We start from the raw sequence: 18,743 nt of genomic DNA on the forward strand, positions 1-18,743 counted from the left end.
TCATCATTACACATTTAGATAGAATTTATCTGAAATATATGTCTCTTTTTGCACAGATTTGCCTCCAAACTCACACAATATCTCCTGTCTCATATTGCTCAAGGACATTGGTCAGACAATGGTAAGACATAATATCATACTTTTCAAAAAACCTACTTCTCAAATTATACATTTTAAAAAACAATATCACTTTGGCGCAAATTTCAAATATAAGTTGTACATTTTTAAAACTCTTAGTACAAAACTAAAAACTGAGAACACTTGTAATGCTCCCTGTCTTATGTTCAGAACCTTTAATTGTGTATTAATTGATTATGTATTAACCTTTGATTGTGTATTAATGCAGATAATGTGCAAAGCTGTCAACAAGGCAAAGGGTGGCTACTTTGAAGAATCTCAAATATAAAATATATTTAGATTTGTTTTTTGGTTACTACATGATTCCATATGTGTTATTTCATAGTTTTGATATCTTCACTATTATTCTACAATATAGAAAAGACTGAAAATAAAGGAAAAACCCTTGAATGAGTAGGTGTGGGATGTGATCTATTAGTGTGACTGTTATTTGGCCTTCGTAGTAATAGGCATGTGGCTTTTATTATAACATAGTTAGGCCTAGTGCTAACAGGAGACAGGAAGCTTATCAGTTTTGAGTGCTGTCCTCATATTTGTCAGCTACTACTGTAACTCACGGTTGGGTCTATAAGTAGCCTCCCCCCTCTCTCCCAGTCTGCTGTAGTACTCGGGCTTTGTAAATTCACTTAGCTAATTGATTTCACCATGTCTTTCTCTAGGCATCACGTTGTTCGCCATCATGTGATGACACTGGTCTCTAGCCTACTTTTTAACCAGAGCGGAGGGCATCACTACCCGAAGGAAAGGGCCGACACGCTATAGATTAACAAAAAAGGCGACCCTATAACCTGCAACTGCGTTGTTTTTTAGTCTCAACTATGACCACGCCTGTCTTCTCAAAATGAGTTTTGCTGTGATGCCGGTAGCTTTAAGAAAAAAGTAGTTCGAGCATCTTTCTTTTCCTACCGCCGAAAGTTAAAGAGGAAATATTTTATGAAAGATTCATACATGGCTGAAGAAGTTTTAATAACGCCACCAGGGAAAATAACGTCGGTAAGATTTTCATGCAAGTTTGTTTTTGTAAATGACCTGCTATTCTGTTTGATTTTGATATGTCATTCATAAAAGTTCACATTCTTTACCTAATGTCCTATCTTGGATGCAATACTCTATTAATAAACTTGTTATAAACAATGTTCCATATTTATTGTAGCGACCCTGTGTTTATAAGCGCGGCATCGACTGCCACAAAAGCATGTCCAAGTGACAGTCGATACCTGCGCATATGAACACAGGGTCGCGCTACACTATATTGAATTAAAATATGACTGACATATTGACATCTGTAAATTGGCATTGCTCTGTACGAACATAGGCGCCTAAATGTTACATGAGCAATCACTGTCAGCGATAGGCTAGATGCACCTAAACTTGTTTTTCTTTTACATAGTAACGTTAGAACCCATATTATGACTGACAAGTAAATACTTTATCTTTACTTAAACATCATGCCTCTGTCCTCCGAAGAGGAGGTTAGCACTCATTACATGTCACAAGACAATGTCTAGTCTACACAACCTTTCTCACGTGTGTGCGGTGGGCCTATAAGTGACTGCATCTGACCACTTAGTGCCCAAATTAAGTTCCCTGACCTGACCTGGGTGAAGTCCACCTCCATCGTGCACTGCGTTCCAATGGTTCTGGGCCAGAGTACAGTCACACTTCCTGACTGCTGATTGAACGTTACTGTTCTATTCTGAACTGTGGCTTGAGCCCCTGTGCTTTCTCCTATCCATTCCACTTCATCACAACTTGTTAGAAAGCATTTCAACTAATCTTAGTCTCCATTAGACTATTATAGTAAGAAAGGTAATGTATACATACAGTTAAAGTCGGTTAAACTCATTAAAACGAGTTTTTCAACCACTCCACAAATTTCTTGTTAACAAACTATACTTTTGGCAAGTCGGTTTGGAGTATACTTTGTGCATGACACAAGTCATTTTTCCAATAGTTGTTTACAGACAGATTATTGAACTTATAATTCACTGTATCACAATTCAAGTGGGTCAGAAGTTTACATACACTAAATTGACTGTGCCTTTAAACAGCTTGGAAAATTCCAGAAAATTATGTCATGGCTTTGGCAGAAAAATTAAAATCAATCCCAGAACAACAGCAAAGGACCTTGTGAAGATGCTGGAGGAAACAGGTACAAAAGTATCTGTATCCACAGTAAAACGAGTCCTCTATCGACATAACCTGAAAGGCCGCTCAGCAAGGAACTAGCCACTGCTACAAAACCGCCATAAAAAAGCCAGACTATGGTTTGCAACTGCACATGGGGACAAAGATCGTACTTTTGGAGAAATGTCCTCTGGTCTGATGAAACAAAAAAATAACTGTTTGGTCATAATGACCATCGTTATGTTTGGAGGAAAAAGGGGGAGGCTTGCAAGCCGAAGAAAACCATCCCAACCTTGAAGCACGGGGGTGGCAGCATCATGTTGTGGGGGTGCTTTGCTGCAGGAGGGACTGGTGCACTTCACAAAATAGATGGCATCATGAGGCAGGAAAATTATGTGGATATATTGAAGCAACATCTCAAGACATCAGTCAGGAAGTTAAAGCTTGGTTGCAAACGGGTCTTCCAAATGAACAATGACCCAAAGCATATTTCCAAAGTTGTGGCAAAATGGCTTAAGGACAACAAAGTCAAGGTATTGGAGTGGCTATCACAAAGCCCTGACCTTAATCCTATAGAAAATCTGTGGGCAGAACTGAAAAAGTGTGTGCGAGCAAGGAGGCCTACAAACCTGACTCAGTTACACCAGCTCTGTCAGGAGGAATGGGCCAAAATTCACCCAAATTATTGTGGGAAGCTTGTGGAAGGCTACCCGAAACATTTGACCCAAGTTAAACAATTTATAGGCAATGCTACCAAATACTAATTCAGTGTATGTACACTTCTGACCCACTGGGAATGTGATGAAAGAAATAAAAGCTGAAATAAATCATTCTCTCTACTATTATTCTGACATTTCACATTCTTAAAATAAAGTGGTGATCCTAACTGACCTAAAACAGGGAATTTTTACTAGGATTAAATGTCAGGAATTGTGATAAACTGAGTTTAAATGTATTTGGCTAAGGTGTTTGTAAACTTCCGACTTCAACTGTAGGATGGGCATCTGGCCCCAACTTCTGACTAATGCAAACTGGTCTAAGAGTATTTCGTATTATACTCAACGTAAATCTGATTCTCTCCATTAGTATAATATGTTACATTTCGTATGATATGTATTCATTTGTGGATGTTCATCATCCATTTCGGATGATATATTACGAATTACAATTCGTATGATATGTTACAAATTTACGAAATGTACAATATGTTAAGAATTTGCAAAACGTATGATGTGTTACGAATTCCAATTTGTTGTGGCTAATGTTAGCTAGGTAGTTAGGTAGCTAATGCTAATGTTAGCTAGCTGACTATCGTTAGCTAGGCTAGGGGTTAGGGTTAAGGTTAGAAGTTAGGTTAAAGGGTTATGGTTAGGGTAAGGGGAAGGGTTAGCCAAAAGCGTTAAGGTTAGGGGAAAGGTTAGCTAACATGCTAAGTAATTGTGAAGTAGCTAAAAAGTTGTAAGTAGTTGAACATGTGCTAATTAGCTCAAATGCTAAAGTTGTCCGTGAAGAGATGTGAACACGCAACCTTTAGGTTGCCAGACGTAACCTTCTGTCTTACACTCTTAGAAAAAAAGTGCTATCTAGAACCTAAAAGGGTTCTTCGGCAGTCCCCATTGGAGACCCTTTGAACAACCCTTTTTGGTTCCGGGTAGAACCCATTTGAATTCCTTACATGGAACCCAAAGGGGTTCTACCTGGAACCAAAAATGGTTCTACCTAGAACCAAAAAGAGTTCTCGTATGGGGACAGCGGAAGAACCGTTTTGGAACCCTTTTTTCTAAGAGTGTATGTAACCGTACCAAACATAACATATCATACTAATTTACTTTTACTATAATACGTCTAGTCTATGAGACCAGGCTGAGGAATAACATGTATATTGGCATTTCCACATGAGATTGGCCCAAATATATTCATGGTGTTTTGTAGCTTCCTGAAGAAAAATCAGTATCCCAATAATAATCATCACTGTGTTCAAGTGGGGACATTTGGCCTGTCCTCACATGGAAAAAGGCTATTTTAGGCTTAAGGTTTGGAGTTACGGTTAGAATATAGAGTTAGGGGTTAAGGTTAGGGTTAGGGTTAGGGTTAGGGTTAGGGAAAATAGGATTTTGAATAGGACCAATTGTTGGTCCCCAAAAAGTCCTCACACGTATAGTAATACCCTGTTGTGTGTGTGTGTGTGTGTGTGTGTGTGTGTGTGTGTGTGTGTGTGTGTGTGTGTGTGTGTGTGTGTGTGTGTGTGTGTGTGTGTGTGTGTGTGTGTGTGTGTGTGTGTGTGTGTGTGTGTGTGTGTGTGTGTAGATTCTCCAGATTCTCCACCAGATACAGTCAAATAATTAACATGTTAAAGGTTAATGTGGCTTATACCAACAGTTCCTCAGACCCATGGATTCCTCCAAACTAAAGGCCATAGAAGAGATGAATGAGAGCCCAACAGTAAAGACAACTTTGACCCTCATTCATATTCACACAAATCTTAAACCTTTGACTGTAAATAACAGACGAAATTAACTCCTCAAGAGCAAAGGCTGGAGTACAAACCAAATAATAAAACATTAGATGTTGGTTTATGACAAGTTTACTGTACACATTTTCTCTGAGATAATCTCCCTTCATCCCTTTCTCTCTCTCTCTCTGCAGCACCTGACTTCATCTTTGTTGGCAGTAGCGTTCCTCACCTCCTTTGGGAGCTCCATGCTCTATGGCTACAACCTGGCAGTGGTCAACTCCCCTGCAGTGGTAAGGCCATTGAACTACACTCATATTATCTGCATTGTACTTTCATGTATTGAATACTCTGCTGCGGCCAACTCCTTACTTGTGGAACCCGGAATCTCACCCAAATCATGTATTGTTGATGTAAACGGAGATTTGCTTGATCGTTGAAGTTAAATTTAAATTTAGAATTCAGTTTACTTTCACCAGTCTACACTATTGACTATGTGACTATGGGCTGTGTCCCACAGACATCAATTTGATTTATGAAGTTTGAATAATGAGTATACATCTCACATATACAGTGCATTTGGGAAGTATTCAGACCCTTTGACTTTTCCACATTTTGTTACGTTACAGCCTTATTCTAAAAAGGGTCATATCAATTTTTTTCCTCATCAATCTACACACAATACACCATAATGACCAAGCGAAAACAGGATTTTAGAAATGTTTGCAAATGTATTCAAAATAAAAAACACAAATACCTTATTTACATAAGTATTCAGACCCTTTGCTATGAGATTCGACATTGAGCTCAGGTGCATCCTGTTTCCATTGATGATCCTTGAGATGTTTCTACAACTTGATTGGAGTCCACCTGTGGTAAATTCAATTGATAGGACATGATTTGGAAAGGCACACACCTGTCTATATAAGGTCCCACAGTTGACAGTGCATGTCAGAGCAAAAACCAAGCCATGAGGTCGAAAGGAATAGTCCATAAAGCTCCGAGACAGGATTGTGTCAAGGCACAGATCTGGTGAAGGGTACCAAAACATATCTGCAGCATTGAAGAACACAATCGCCTCCATCATTCTTAAATGGAAGGAGTTTGGAACCACCAATACTCTTCCTAGAGCTGGCTGCCCGGCCAAACTGAGCAAGAGAAGGGCTCCAGAGTTCTTCGGTGGAGATGGGAGAACCTTCCAGAAGGACAACCATCTCTGCAGCACTCCACCAATCAGGCCATTATGGTAGAGTGGCCAGACGGAAGCCACTCCTCAGTAAAAGGTAAATGACAGCCCGTTTGGAGTGTGCCAAAAGGCACCTAAAGACTCTCAGACCATGAAGAACAAGATTCTCTGGTCTGATGAAACCAAGATTGAACTCTTTTCAGCGGCAGGGACCGGGAGACTAGTCAGGGTCGAGGGAAAGATGAACGGAGCAAAGTACAGAGAGATCCTTGATGAAAACCTGCTCCAGAGTGCTCAGGACCTCAGATTGGGGCGAAGGTTCACCTTCCAACTGGACAACGACCCTATGCACACAGCCAACACAACGTAGGAGTGGCTTAGAGACAAGTCTCTGAATGTCCTTGAGTTAGCTAAAGCCCGGACTTGAACCTGATCGAACATCTCTGGAGAGACCTGAAAATAGCTTTGCCGTGACCCTCCCCATCCAATTTAACAGACTTTGAGAGGATCTGCAGAGAAGAATGGGAGAAACTCCCCAAATAAAGATGTGCCAAGCTTGTAGCGTCATACCCAAGAAGACTCAAGGCTGTAATCGCTGCCAAAGGGGCTTCAACAAAGTACTGACTAAAGGGTCTGAATTCTTATGTAAATGTGATATTTCAGTTTTTTATTTTTTTATAAACTTGCAAAAACTTCTTATAACCTGTTTTTGCTTTGTCATTATGGGCTATTGTGTGTAGATTATTGGGGGAAAGATACAATTTAATCCATTTAGAATAAGGCTGTAACGTAACAAAATGCGGGAAAAGTCAAGGGGTCTGAATACTTACCGAATGCACTGTATCTTTTATGCTCTTACCCTCATGTACATCAGAGTGAGACCCCCAATGCTGTATCTAATATTGCTCACCATGATGAGTCCATGCTTTCACAGAAAAAAATGTGAAAGTCTGTGATGCTTAGCCTCCATTTTTACACTGATAGTTAAAATGAAAATGATTTGTCAGTGTGAGATAGGTTAAACTGTGTGTGCATCTGTGAAGGGTTTGTTGTCATCAGGAATGTGGATTGAATGAGGAACCAGGCTGCTCTTTATCAGAAGGAATGCAGTTGAGGCCATGCAGTTGGAATGACTGTAGAACCAATCTCTCCAAAGCTAATGCCAAATATATCCTACAGCATAAAGATAATGCTACCTGTATTCTACAGCCCAAAGCTAATGCTAATTTTATCCCACCGCTATAGTGTCACTGTTGGGGTTATTGGGTATTGTCTCTTTGTCCCTTTAGCCCAAATACAGGCCACTGGTTACCGGTGTTGACTGTTGGGGTTTGGAGCAGTAAAATGCTTGCTTTGTATTCTTGTTTCAATTGGTGTTGGCTGGTGCAGTATTTGCTAAGACATAATACTAGGTAAATAGCAGAACTGTCAAATAATATTTACATAAATTTACATATACAAATATTTGTTATCTTACTTTGAAAGTAGTCTATGGACAAGGAGTGACTGCAACCCACACTGTTCTTTTTTAAACTAGCCACTAGAAACGAGCGAGATTATAATTTGTGGATCAATTCCCATGTACAGTACCAGTCAAACGTTTGGACACACCTACTCATTCAAGGTTTTTTCTTTATTTTTACTATTTTCTACATTGTAGAATAATAGTGAACACATCAAAACTATGAAATAACACATATGGAATCATGTAGTTACCAAAAAAGTGTTAAACAAATCAAAATATATTTTTACCTTTGAGATTCTTCAAAGTAAGCACCCTTTGCCTTGACGACAGCTTTGTACACTCTTGGCATTCTCTCAACCAGCTTCACCTGGAATGCTTTTCCAACAGTCTTGAAGGAGTTCCGACATATGCTGAGTACTTGTTGGCTACTTTTCCTTCACTCTGCGGTCCAACTCATCCCAAACCATCTCAATTGGGTTGAGGTCGGGTGATTGTGGAGACCAGGTCATATGATGCCGCACTCCATCACTCTCCTTCTTGGTCAAATAGCCCTTACACAGCCTGGAGGTGTGTTTTGGGTCATTGTCCAATTGAAAAACAAATGATAGTCCCACTAAGCGCAAACCAGATTGGATGGCGTATCGCTGCAGAATGCTGTGGTTGCCATGCTGGTTAAGTGTGCCTTGAATTCTAAATAAATCACAGACAGTGTCACCAGCAAAGCACCCCCACACCATTACACCTCCTCCTCCATGCTTCATGGTAGGAACCACACATGCGTAGATCATCCGTTCACCTACTCTGCATCTCACAAAGACACAGAGGTTGGAACCAAAAATCTCAAAAGAAAGATTTCCACTGGTCTAATGCCCATTGCTTATGTTTCTTGGCCCAAGCAAGTCTCTACTTCCATTTCTTTGCAGCAATTCGACCATGAAGGCCTGATTCCTGCAGTCTCCTCTGAACAGTTGATGTTGAGATGTGTCTGTTACTTGAACTCTGTGAAGCATTTATTTGGGCTGCAATTTCTGAGGCTGGTACCTCTAATGAACTTATCCTCTGCAGCAGACCGCCTTTCCTGTGGCGGTCCTCATGAGAGCCAGTTTCATCATAGCGCTTGATGGGTTTTCCGGATTTACTGACCTTCATGTCTTTAAGTAAGGATGGACTGTCATTTCTCTTTGCTTATTTGAGCTGTTCTTGCCATAACATGGACTTGGTCTTTTACCAAATATGGCTATCTTCTGTATACCACCCCTACCTTGTCACAACACAACTGATTGGCTCAAATGCATTAAGAAGGAAAGAAATTGCACAAATTAACTTTTAACAAGGCACACCTGTTAATTGAAATTCATTCCAGGTGACTACCTCATGAAGCTGGTTGAGAGAGCGCAAAGCTGTCATCAAGGCAAAGGGTGGCTACTTTGAAGAATCTCAAATATAAAATATATTTTGATTTGTTTAACACTTTTATGGTTACTACATGAGTCCATGTGTTATTTCATAGTTTAGATGTCTTCACTGTTATTCTACAATGTAGAAAATAGTAAAAATAAAGAAAACCCTTGAATGAGTAGGTGTGTCCAAACTTTTGACTGGTACTGTAAGTCAATCTTATGTTGAAATTTCATGCTGTTCTACACGGGGTTCCTATGTTTTAACACCCATCAGAACACTCCGTTACACGTTTAAGGATAGACAGTGTAATTACAATTTTACCATGTGTTTTTGAATTGCAGTTAAATGACCAAATCACTCTCTAGTGGGCTCATGGGTGGAATGTTATTAAAACGTTTCCTAATTTCCTAAATAATAAACATGTTTCTATGTCAACCGTTTTGTTATATTTCAGTCTTCTGTGATACACACAGAGTGTATAAAACATGTAAGACACCTGCTCTTTCCATGACATAGAGCGACCAGGCCAATCCAGGTAAAAGCTATGATCCCTTATTGATGTCACTTGTTAAAGAAGGATTTTTAAGCCTCGAGACAATTGAGACATGTATTGTGTAGGTGTGCCATTCAGAGGGTGAATAGGGGGGGGGGGGGGTTGCAACCCAATATTAGGAAGGTGTTTTGTACACTCAGTGTATATAAAGTGTATTATTGGGATACAAACTCAAAAATGGAATACATTTCAACTCTATATCTGACATGGTAAAGGTGTCTTCTTATTTTAAGACTATTACCATGTGTGTGAGGTGTAAACCTTTCATCCCAAAGTACATTTGTTTAAGACTACCAAGAAAGACTCTGTGTGACCCTGATTTAGACCACTGCAGTAAAATGTTAGGTTAACAGCTGGACTGTAAAGTAAAGCTTAGCCAACAGTTGTACGTTCCAATTCTATCGTTGGAACTGTAGAGATATGGTTGCAACACTGCCACCAGATCTATTGCTTTAATACCTAGTCAAGTGAACTGTGAAGTAGAGCATGACCAAAATGTTTCTGTTTGTATGTTTGAAATACACTAAGGTCCGATTACTATCATCAGAATGCACACGCACGCACGCACGCACGCACACACACACACACACACACACACACACACAGTGCAAGGTCTCTTCCTTTCTCACCGTTCCTCGCCTGAGTCTGTGAGTGGTTGAATTGATCCTGAATTGGCCACACTGTAGATTAAGAGGTTAAGGTAAAAAAAAAAAGGACATAGCAGTGGAATTGAATTAGTCCTGGTCTGTGACCTGAAAATGCCAGGGAGAGAGGAGAGGCATGGGCCACATGACAAGGACTCCCAGTTTGGTTGTGATTCTGCGTTCCCCTCTATAGGCTCTCATTGGCCAGATAGAGATGGATTAAATGTAAGTGGGGCTTTCTCATTGGCTTTGGCATTTTGGGAATGTAAGAATGATAGTTGGATAGTGTTTTGTACAGTTTGATGCTGGTAACAAATTGAGGTCATAGTGTCAAGGCTGTGGGTAATTGGTGAAAGGAGTCAGGCTCAGGAGAGCTGAGATGCGTGGACAAGGTATTTAATACAAGAAAAAACACCAGTATAAACACAATACTATGGTGCTGGAAAAATACCGGTACCACGAAATAAACGGGCGTAATATCAAAACCCGGTAACAATATACCAGCCGTCAGATACAGCCTTACAATAAAACAAACACGCACACAAACATGGGGGAAACCAGAGGGTTAAATAATGAACATGTAATGGGGGAATTGAAACCAGGTGTGTAAAAAACTAAGACAAAACAAATGGAAAATGAAAAGTGGATCGGCGATGGCTAGGAGGCCGGTGACGTCGCTCGGACAAGGAGAGGGACCGACTCCGGCGGAAATCGTGACACTTGGTGACATTATGTAACACATTGTATGGTTTATGGCATACTGTGTGTCATACAGTCATTTGAATTGTGTCACACAAAGTTTATGTGATAACATCTCTTTGCCCCTCTCAATTTAATTCTACTCAATGAGCTCTATTGGCTTGATAGGTATCTTACACTGGCAAAGCAAGAGCACAGGAACACATGAAATAAATCATAGTGATTAACAGTAGTAATACTGATATATGGTTCCCATTCCTCTCTCCCTTCTTTGTTTCTCTCGCTCTCTCTCCCTGTTTCTCTCTTTCCCACAGTACATTAAAGACTTCTACAACAGGACGTCAGTGAGCCGTAATGGTACGGGGCTGGATGGGGAGGCTCTGACCCTCATGTACTCTCTCACCGTGTCTGTCTTTGCCATTGGGGGTCTACTGGGATCCCTCATGGTGGGCATGCTCGTCACCAGGTTCGGCAGGTGAGACCCTCACACGCTCCCCATACACACACTCCCAGTGACACACACTCCTATACAGGTTTTACACAATATTCTCTGCTCCCCATTCGAGTCAGTGTTCATCTGTAGAGATTTGGAAAGTTCTGTCCTTTGAAGACCTTTGTTTTGGTTTAGGCCAATGCCTGAGACCTCCAGACACTGTGGCTGCAGGGTGGCTGTTGGCCAGCTGACATGAACAGCCTCAGAGATGCAATGCAGCATCTGGAGCTCTGGGCACTGCCACCCTGCTACCCTGCCACCCTGCCTGGCATTCTGAGCTAGTCTCCCCCCCACACACACACACACACACACACACACACACACACACACACACACACACACACGCCCCCCACACACGCACACACGCCCACGCACACTCGCACGCACATGCACACAACTGAGGGCATTAGAGCAGCGCCTTCATCTATCACCCCTGAGTGACCTTCTGCCCTCTGACCCCAGGGATGACCATGCCCTCCCTCCTTTGCTCTCTTCTGCCCTTCAGAGTGCACACTGTTCATCCTGTCTGCCTTTCAGAGTGCATAGTGTTTAGTTACACTGCCATTTAGAGTTTAAACTCTTTGTACGAGCTACCCAATGTGCTACACTCGTTCTGTTCCCTCTACCCTTTAAAGTGCACACTCTCTGTCCCCTATACCCTTTGGAGTGCAGTCGGTGCAATCTCTGTCCCCTCTTGCCAGCTCTCTAAAGAGTGTTTTGTATTCAGTGCAGGCTTAGATCTCATTTATCTAAAGGACTCACGTGATCTGACTGGACATTTACATGCAAATGAAAGAGAACAATTTACGAGCCCAGTTATGAGCTGATCAGTTTCATCACCCAACGGTGTTTTATGGGCGATCAGAACTCAAAATGCCCTCCCTGACTGTATATCAGGGGGAGACTTTACTACTCTGTCATAGAAGTAATGAAGGTGCACCTGCTATTGCCTCTGGCCCACATGCTTTTATGCACCGCTTCATACATTGGTACATTAATTAGCTAGTTCTTATAATCTACACCTTTTAATGGTGGACAGAGCCAACCATAATGTGTGTGTGCGTGTGTGGTGTGTGTGCGTGCGTGTGCGTGTAGGAAAGGCACAGTGGTGAACTCGACGGTATTGGTGTTCATCGCTGGATCTCTCATGGGCTTCAGCAGGATCTGTGGCTCCCCAGAGATGGTCATCTTTGGCCGCTTCGTCACAGGGATCCACTCAGGTACGAACACGTCAGCGTGTCCACTCAGTGAGAAGGGTAAGGTTCAGGGTTGAGAGTTAGAGTTAAGGTTATAGGATAAGGGTCAAGGTTCAGGAATGAGTCACGGTTTAATCAGTCAGGAATGTATACATATGGTATAAACGTGGCACGGTAGATGGGCAAGGTTATGAAGAAAGCAATAACAAGAAAGTGAATGTTTGCTCACTGTTGTTTCTTTTCTTGAATTTGGTCGGTGAAAAAACGTCCACGCCGTCACCGTTGTGTTGTGAAGGTATCTCTCTGAGTGTGGTGCCCATGTACCTGGGGGAGATAGCTCCTAAGAACCTGCGTGGTTTCCTGGGGCTCGTGCCCAGCCTCTTCATTTGTGCTGGGGTCTTCTCGGCCCAGATCCTGGGTCTACATGAAATTCTGGGGAAGGTACGCCAAATACCATTTCCAGGAAAAGCTTTACACTTGGCGTTCATCAGTTTAGAGATGGATTCATTTTCAATGGTTTGCGTGTTGCGTTTTTGGGGTTATGTGTGTACAGCACAGGAGGTCAGATGCACCTTAATTGGGGATGGCGGGCTCGTGGTAATGGCTGGAGCGGAGTGGAATGGTATCAAATACATCAAACACATGGTTTCCATGCCATTCAATTTGCACCGTTCCGGACATTATTATGAGCCGTCCTCCCCTCAGCAGCCTCCACTGGTGTACAGCTGAACGTCGTGTAGGTGATGATTGTGAGTTGTTTTCTCATGGTTACAGGAGGATCACTGGCCCCTGTTTCTCTCTCTGGTAGTGATACCCACCTTCATCCAGCTGATGCTGTTGCCATGGTTTCCGGAGAGTCCACGATACCTGCTGATTGAGAAGCACAATGTCCACGCCACCATTATAGGTCAGCATGCTAGACGACGCCATTGAGACAGGGACACATACTAAGTGTGTGAATAGTGTAACCTCAGGGCTATGCTTATTTCCTGTGGCAATGTTGTCGTCATGTGTCAAACCATTTAGTTAACCATCAATAACAAAGTTCGAGTCATATTTCATTTTCATTTGATACCAAAAGCATTGTCATTGCCTGGTTGAAGTGTAACTTCCTGTTTTATTTCCTACGTCAGCGTTGAAGTGGTACCGGGCCAAGTGTAACATTCAGTCAGAGATCGAGGAGATGCAGGAGGAGCAGCGCTCTCTGTCGTCGGTGGAGACGGTGTCGGTATGGCGACTGATACTGGACCCTTTGGTGCGCTGGCAGCTGCTCAGTGTGGTGGTCATCAACATCGGCATGCAGCTGTCCGGTATAGACGCTGTAAGATTACTCAGCTGTACGCTATGGTGCTCCCCTCCTTCTCATATCTCTATCCCTCTGTTACTCCTTTTTTAGCACTCCTCTCTCTACCTCTCTCTTTTCACCCCTGTCACACCCTGCTCATTCTCTGCCATTCGCATGTCCTTTCCTTACTCGCTCACCCTCTCTCTCTCCTACACTCCACCTCTTATCCCTCTCTCGCCCTCTTCTCCCTTTCCCCCCGAGCTCCTCCCTCTCTCACCTTCTTCCCCCTCTCACCCATTACAGTCGGGCCCACTACACCGAGAGGCTCAGTTGAAGGGCAGAATGAATGATTCCTCATCTTTTACAAGCCTCATGTGATCATGTGGTGAAGAACCCAAAACTACGAGTCATCATTTAACAGCAATACGATTAGCTAAATCCCTTCCTGAATTATGCTACTGAGATGCATTAATTATTCAAATGATTACCAGGACACTGGGGCCAACAAGTGCACATTTTACCCATCAGAGCTGAACTCATTAGCAGCCTCATCTCTGCAATGTATTTTTAGCAGCTAATTAGCTTTGGCAATCTATTTGAGGCAGCTCTGAAACACAGGTAGTGAGGATGAAGACGGTGGTGATGGTGATGATGATGGTATCAGGCAGATACCAGAGGTGAGCTGTATGCTAAGTGGAGGTGACCGGTGGCAAGCCTTGACACTGTTCTGTGACTGCAGCAGGAGAGAGGAGTGTGTTAAATGGGTGTGTAGACTTGTGTGTGTTGGTTTCTTACTACCTCCAACTGCTCCGAATCCTGATTACCCCCCTGTCTAAGGTTAACCTCCCTAAAGCCCCAAATTGAAATGAATTGAATGTGAGTGGTTGTCCACTGTTACTCTGTGCCCATGCTGTGCCACCTGTGCCAGGCTGTCCCACTTGTGGCCATGCCCCTCAAGCTCAAAAGTGTCTTTCTCTATTGTAGCTCTGGTTCTATACCAACGACATCTTTAAGAACGCGGGCATCCCAGACCCAGAGATCCAGTACACTACGGTGGGTACAGGAGCCATCGAGATCATTGCCGGCCTCATCGGGGTGAGTCTATGGAGGAGACATGGGATTGGTTGTAAGCTTGCCCTGTCATAGTTGTCTCTTTTAATGCTTGTGTTATTCATGTTTTGTTGCTTTCTGTCTCTTTGTATCTCGTGTTTCTCTCTGCCCCTTCTCTCTCCCTCTCTCTCTCTCTCTCTCTCTCTCTCTCTCTCTCTCTCTCTCTCTCTCTCTCTCTCTCTCTCTCTCTCCCTCTCTCTCTCTCTCTCTCTCCCTCTCTCTCTCTCTCTCTCTCTCTCTCTCTCTCTCTCTCTCTCTCTCTCTCTCTCTCTCTCTCTGTAGTGTTTTACCATAGAGAAGCTGGGCAGGAGGCCACTCATCATCGGGGGGTTTCTAGTCATGGGATTCTGCTGCGCTGGGATCACTCTCTCCCTTGTTCTACAGGTGTGTATTTGTGGTATGTGTGTGTGCGGGTGGGAGGTAGGGTGCACTGCATTTGTGTTTTTACTATATTAATTCCATCCTTCTGATAGGACAGAGAGTACTTTAGTATATTTTATCAATCAATCAAATGTATTTTATCAAGCCATTTTCAGCAGTTGTCAGAAAGAGCTTTACAGATCCCCAGCCTGAAACCCCAAAGAGCAAGCAATGCAGAGGCAGGATCACAGTGGATAGGGAAAAACTCCCTAGAAGGCAGGAACATATAGGAAGAAACCTAGAGAGGAACCAGGCTTCGAGGTGTGGTCAGTCCTCTTCTGGCTGTACCGGGTGGAGATTTAAGAGTGATATGTGGCGAACTAGAATACAAATCTCCTAATGGAATATACTGACTAAGTTAGGTCATGGAGTCTTATGTCTTCCACTACACTATGCTTACAGGTTCACTTACCATTCATGCGTTATGTCAGTGTTGGATGTGTGATCGGTATCATCGCTGGTTTCTGCATTGGGCCAGGTGAGCTGCATTCTTCTACTTACTCTATCTTACTCTTCCCCTTTCAATTATCAATTTACTTTCCATTCATTTGAGCAGAGAGCGCACATGCAGGCACGCGCACACAAACACACATCCAGGCTTCACACAAGGATACACCGGGGTGTGTTGCCAGATTTGCTGGTTTCCGACCCCCTGGTGTGTATTGAAATGGCGCCCTCTGGAGGTCAAAGTTGAGCGCTTGTAAATGCAGCTAATGGCCTTGATCTCACCTCCTGATTATCTGCCTGTGTGTGATGATGATAAAGTCTTTATCCCCTATAAGATAGACAAATGAGAGAGTGTTCTGTAGAGGGACGTATGTATGTACATAACCGACTACATCCCCCTCTGGTCCTTAGTGGATTGGCTCATTCGGTCTAGGATCCTGTCTTTAATTAGGCCTCATCATGCCTCATTGGTCAGAAAGGTGATGAATGCTGCCGCTCAACAGCAAATCAAGATGAATAATGAATCGGGGGCCTAACTCCTCATCAGTCGAAAAGTGTTATTCCTCCGCCACCCACAATGATGAGGCACGAATAATTATGCACAAATAAGGCAGCCTGGGCTCATGTTCATTCAAAGGGTCATTAGCAGTGTAGTAACACAAGGCGTTGCATATTCATCACTTGTGACCAAACGGGATTAGATTGCTTACTAACACATTACAATGGTAAACAATTGCTCAGGTGCCATCCAGAGCTGGGTTTAAATAGTTCGCCTGAACGTTTTCTTGAGCCTGCCTGGAGTGCCAGATTGGCAGGTCGGGTTTACACTTTTGGGACTGTTCCATTGATTCCATTGCGCCAGGCAAGCTCAATCAAACGCAGCTAGCTTATATATTTGAAAGATACTGCACCTAGGGCTGGTGCCATCCCCTACTGCTATTGTGGCCTTAAGCAGTTCATTTAACCCCTAAACTGCTACAGCCTGGTGTGTGAATAGTGTGTCAGGGGTTTGGGTACTATGACAGTAAAAAATATAAATTGGAAGATTAACATTTTATTCCAGGGGGACTTTTATTTTGAAAACTCTGTATGAATGCTGTTGAAGTTTGTTATGAATTATACTGCAACACTCATGAAGGTGTTATGACTGATTCTCATGAAGTTGTTATGTATACCCCCTTCCTTACTTTCTGGATATGTAGCTACAGTAGATAAAGAGCTCTTCTTAAAGCCCCTTTATCACTCTACCTGTCGGTGTATTTACAAAGTCTATGTTTGTATATGGACTGAAATGATTGGTTGAATGTGTGTGTGTGTGTGTGTGTGTGTGTGTGTGTGTGTGTGTGTGTGTGCGCAGTGTACTAACGGTCAGTGTATGTATTGTAGCGGGCGTTCCTTTCCTGATAACGGCAGAGCTGTTTAAACAGTCTCACCGCCCAGCAGCCTACACTGTGGGAGGATCTCTCAACTGGATTTCCAACTTCACAGTGGGCTTCGTCTTCCCCTTCCTACAGGTAACCAACTGCCTCTTCTCTCACTTAATCTGTCCTCACTTCATATGGCCTCTGTCCTCACTTAATAATATGCCCTCTGCCCTCAATTAACTTGACCTGGCTGTGCCCCTACTTAACATGGCAGCATCAGGGTTGCTGGCATCAGAACTTCAGGTGCCACCTACTGTCGTTGTGCCCTTGAGCATGGAACTTAACCCCTAGCCTGCTCCAGGGGCTCTGCAGTGCAGCTGACACTGTGTTGCTTCCAGCCTTTCGTGTATATGTGTGTTGCCCGGGGGTGGTATTCTACTTTGCCTGGCAATCAGCAGGGTGCTGCTTCTTCCTTACGTGGCTTTACTTGACATGGCGTTGGTTCCCAACACCTTTTGCTCCTCAGGACCAATGCCTGTGCAAAAAAAAAACACAAATCAGGGCCAAGCACTATGAATATTAGAATCGTAAAACCCTGTGTCTGTCTGTCCATCCGTCCATCCCTCCCTCCCTGGTGTCAGATGTCCGCTGGGTCCTACTGCTACCTGGTGTTCTGCTGCGTGTGTCTGGCGGTGGCGGCCTTTGTGTTCTTCGTCATCCCCGAGACCAAGAACAAGACGTTTGTGGAGATCAGCCAGATGTTCGCCTCCAAGGAGGCGGTGCCAGAGACCCAGTGCCTGGGCCATCTCGACCAGCTCAAACTGAGGAAGATGAACGGATACGGAACCCTGGAGAATGGATCGCTGGAGTTTGACAGCTCCTCCTCTGTCCCCTGATAGTGGCTCTGAGAGAGAGGCTGGCTGCATCCCAAAACTCAGAAATAGCTTTTTTTTCCTTCAGTATGACCATTGATAGGTTAAAAAGCTGGATTGGCTGCCACAAAAAAATGATGGGAAGTGTAGGATACAATATCATGTCGTACTGAATAACTTAAGCTGTGATTTTGAGATCATGCAGTAACAGAGACATGCACACATACTGTAGGTACACATAAATATACTGCACATATGCTTTCTTTTTGCCTTTTACCTTCCTATTCCAAATCAGGCCTTTGTTATTTTGCAGTCATTTAAAGGGTGTGTGGGTTATATCAAGACTGACAGATCTGTACATTTCTCCGAAAGGTGTAGCTTGATGTGTTTTATACATACTGTATGGTTTTATCAAAAGCCAGAGTTTATTTTCTAATATATCACTGTATTTGAACTGTGTACATTCAAATATTTTATCAAAGTAATAATATGCAAAGCTTTATGATGTAAATGATCAATTATATACTTGTGTCAGAGCAATCCTTTTTATTCTCTAATAAATCTCAGGAGAGACATTCACTTTGTTTTAGTCATTAGAATTTAACACAAAAAACATGATGTATACGTTTTGATAATGTACTTTTGGGGTTTGGGGTTGTTTGGGATATGTTACAACCAGTATTGTTTCAAGTGTTCTTGTGCAGCATATCTAACTTCCCTGGCAAGCTCTGCAGATGTATTGCACATACCAGCTAACAACAAACGTTCCCACAACTTTAGAGAACGTTCCGTTAAGAGTCTCATTAGGTCACTAACTGATGTTTTCATAGGAATGTGCCCATGATGTGCAAGAAATGTTTCCAAGAGATCATCCCCTTAATGTAAAATTGA

General features: G+C 42.8%; 1 protein-coding gene across 2 annotated transcripts; it reads left to right on the plus strand.

The window, feature by feature from the left end:
• Window positions 1-767: 767 nt before the first annotated feature.
• slc2a15a (solute carrier family 2 member 15a) lies at window positions 768-18,431 on the plus strand. Of its 2 annotated transcripts, XM_014154010.3 has the most exons (12): window positions 768-1,131; window positions 4,912-5,010; window positions 10,980-11,140; window positions 12,254-12,378; window positions 12,650-12,795; window positions 13,129-13,261; window positions 13,488-13,675; window positions 14,624-14,734; window positions 15,032-15,133; window positions 15,572-15,647; window positions 17,003-17,130; window positions 17,622-18,431. In XM_014154010.3, exons 1-12 carry the CDS (start codon window positions 1,072-1,074, stop codon window positions 17,874-17,876), a joined length of 1,584 nt encoding a protein of 527 aa, XP_014009485.1. In that variant the 5' UTR covers window positions 768-1,071; the 3' UTR covers window positions 17,877-18,431. The 2 variants fall into 2 exon arrangements, with proteins under 2 accessions (XP_014009485.1, XP_082820853.1); XM_082964727.1 differs by lacking the exon at window positions 768-1,131 and having other exon boundaries at window positions 4,819-5,010.
• Window positions 18,432-18,743: the final 312 nt, after the last annotated feature.

This window comes from Salmo salar, chromosome 18 (assembly GCF_965601325.2).
Source record: "Salmo salar chromosome 18, fSalSal1, whole genome shotgun sequence".
In the NCBI taxonomy this organism is placed as follows: Eukaryota; Metazoa; Chordata; class Actinopteri; order Salmoniformes; family Salmonidae; genus Salmo; species Salmo salar.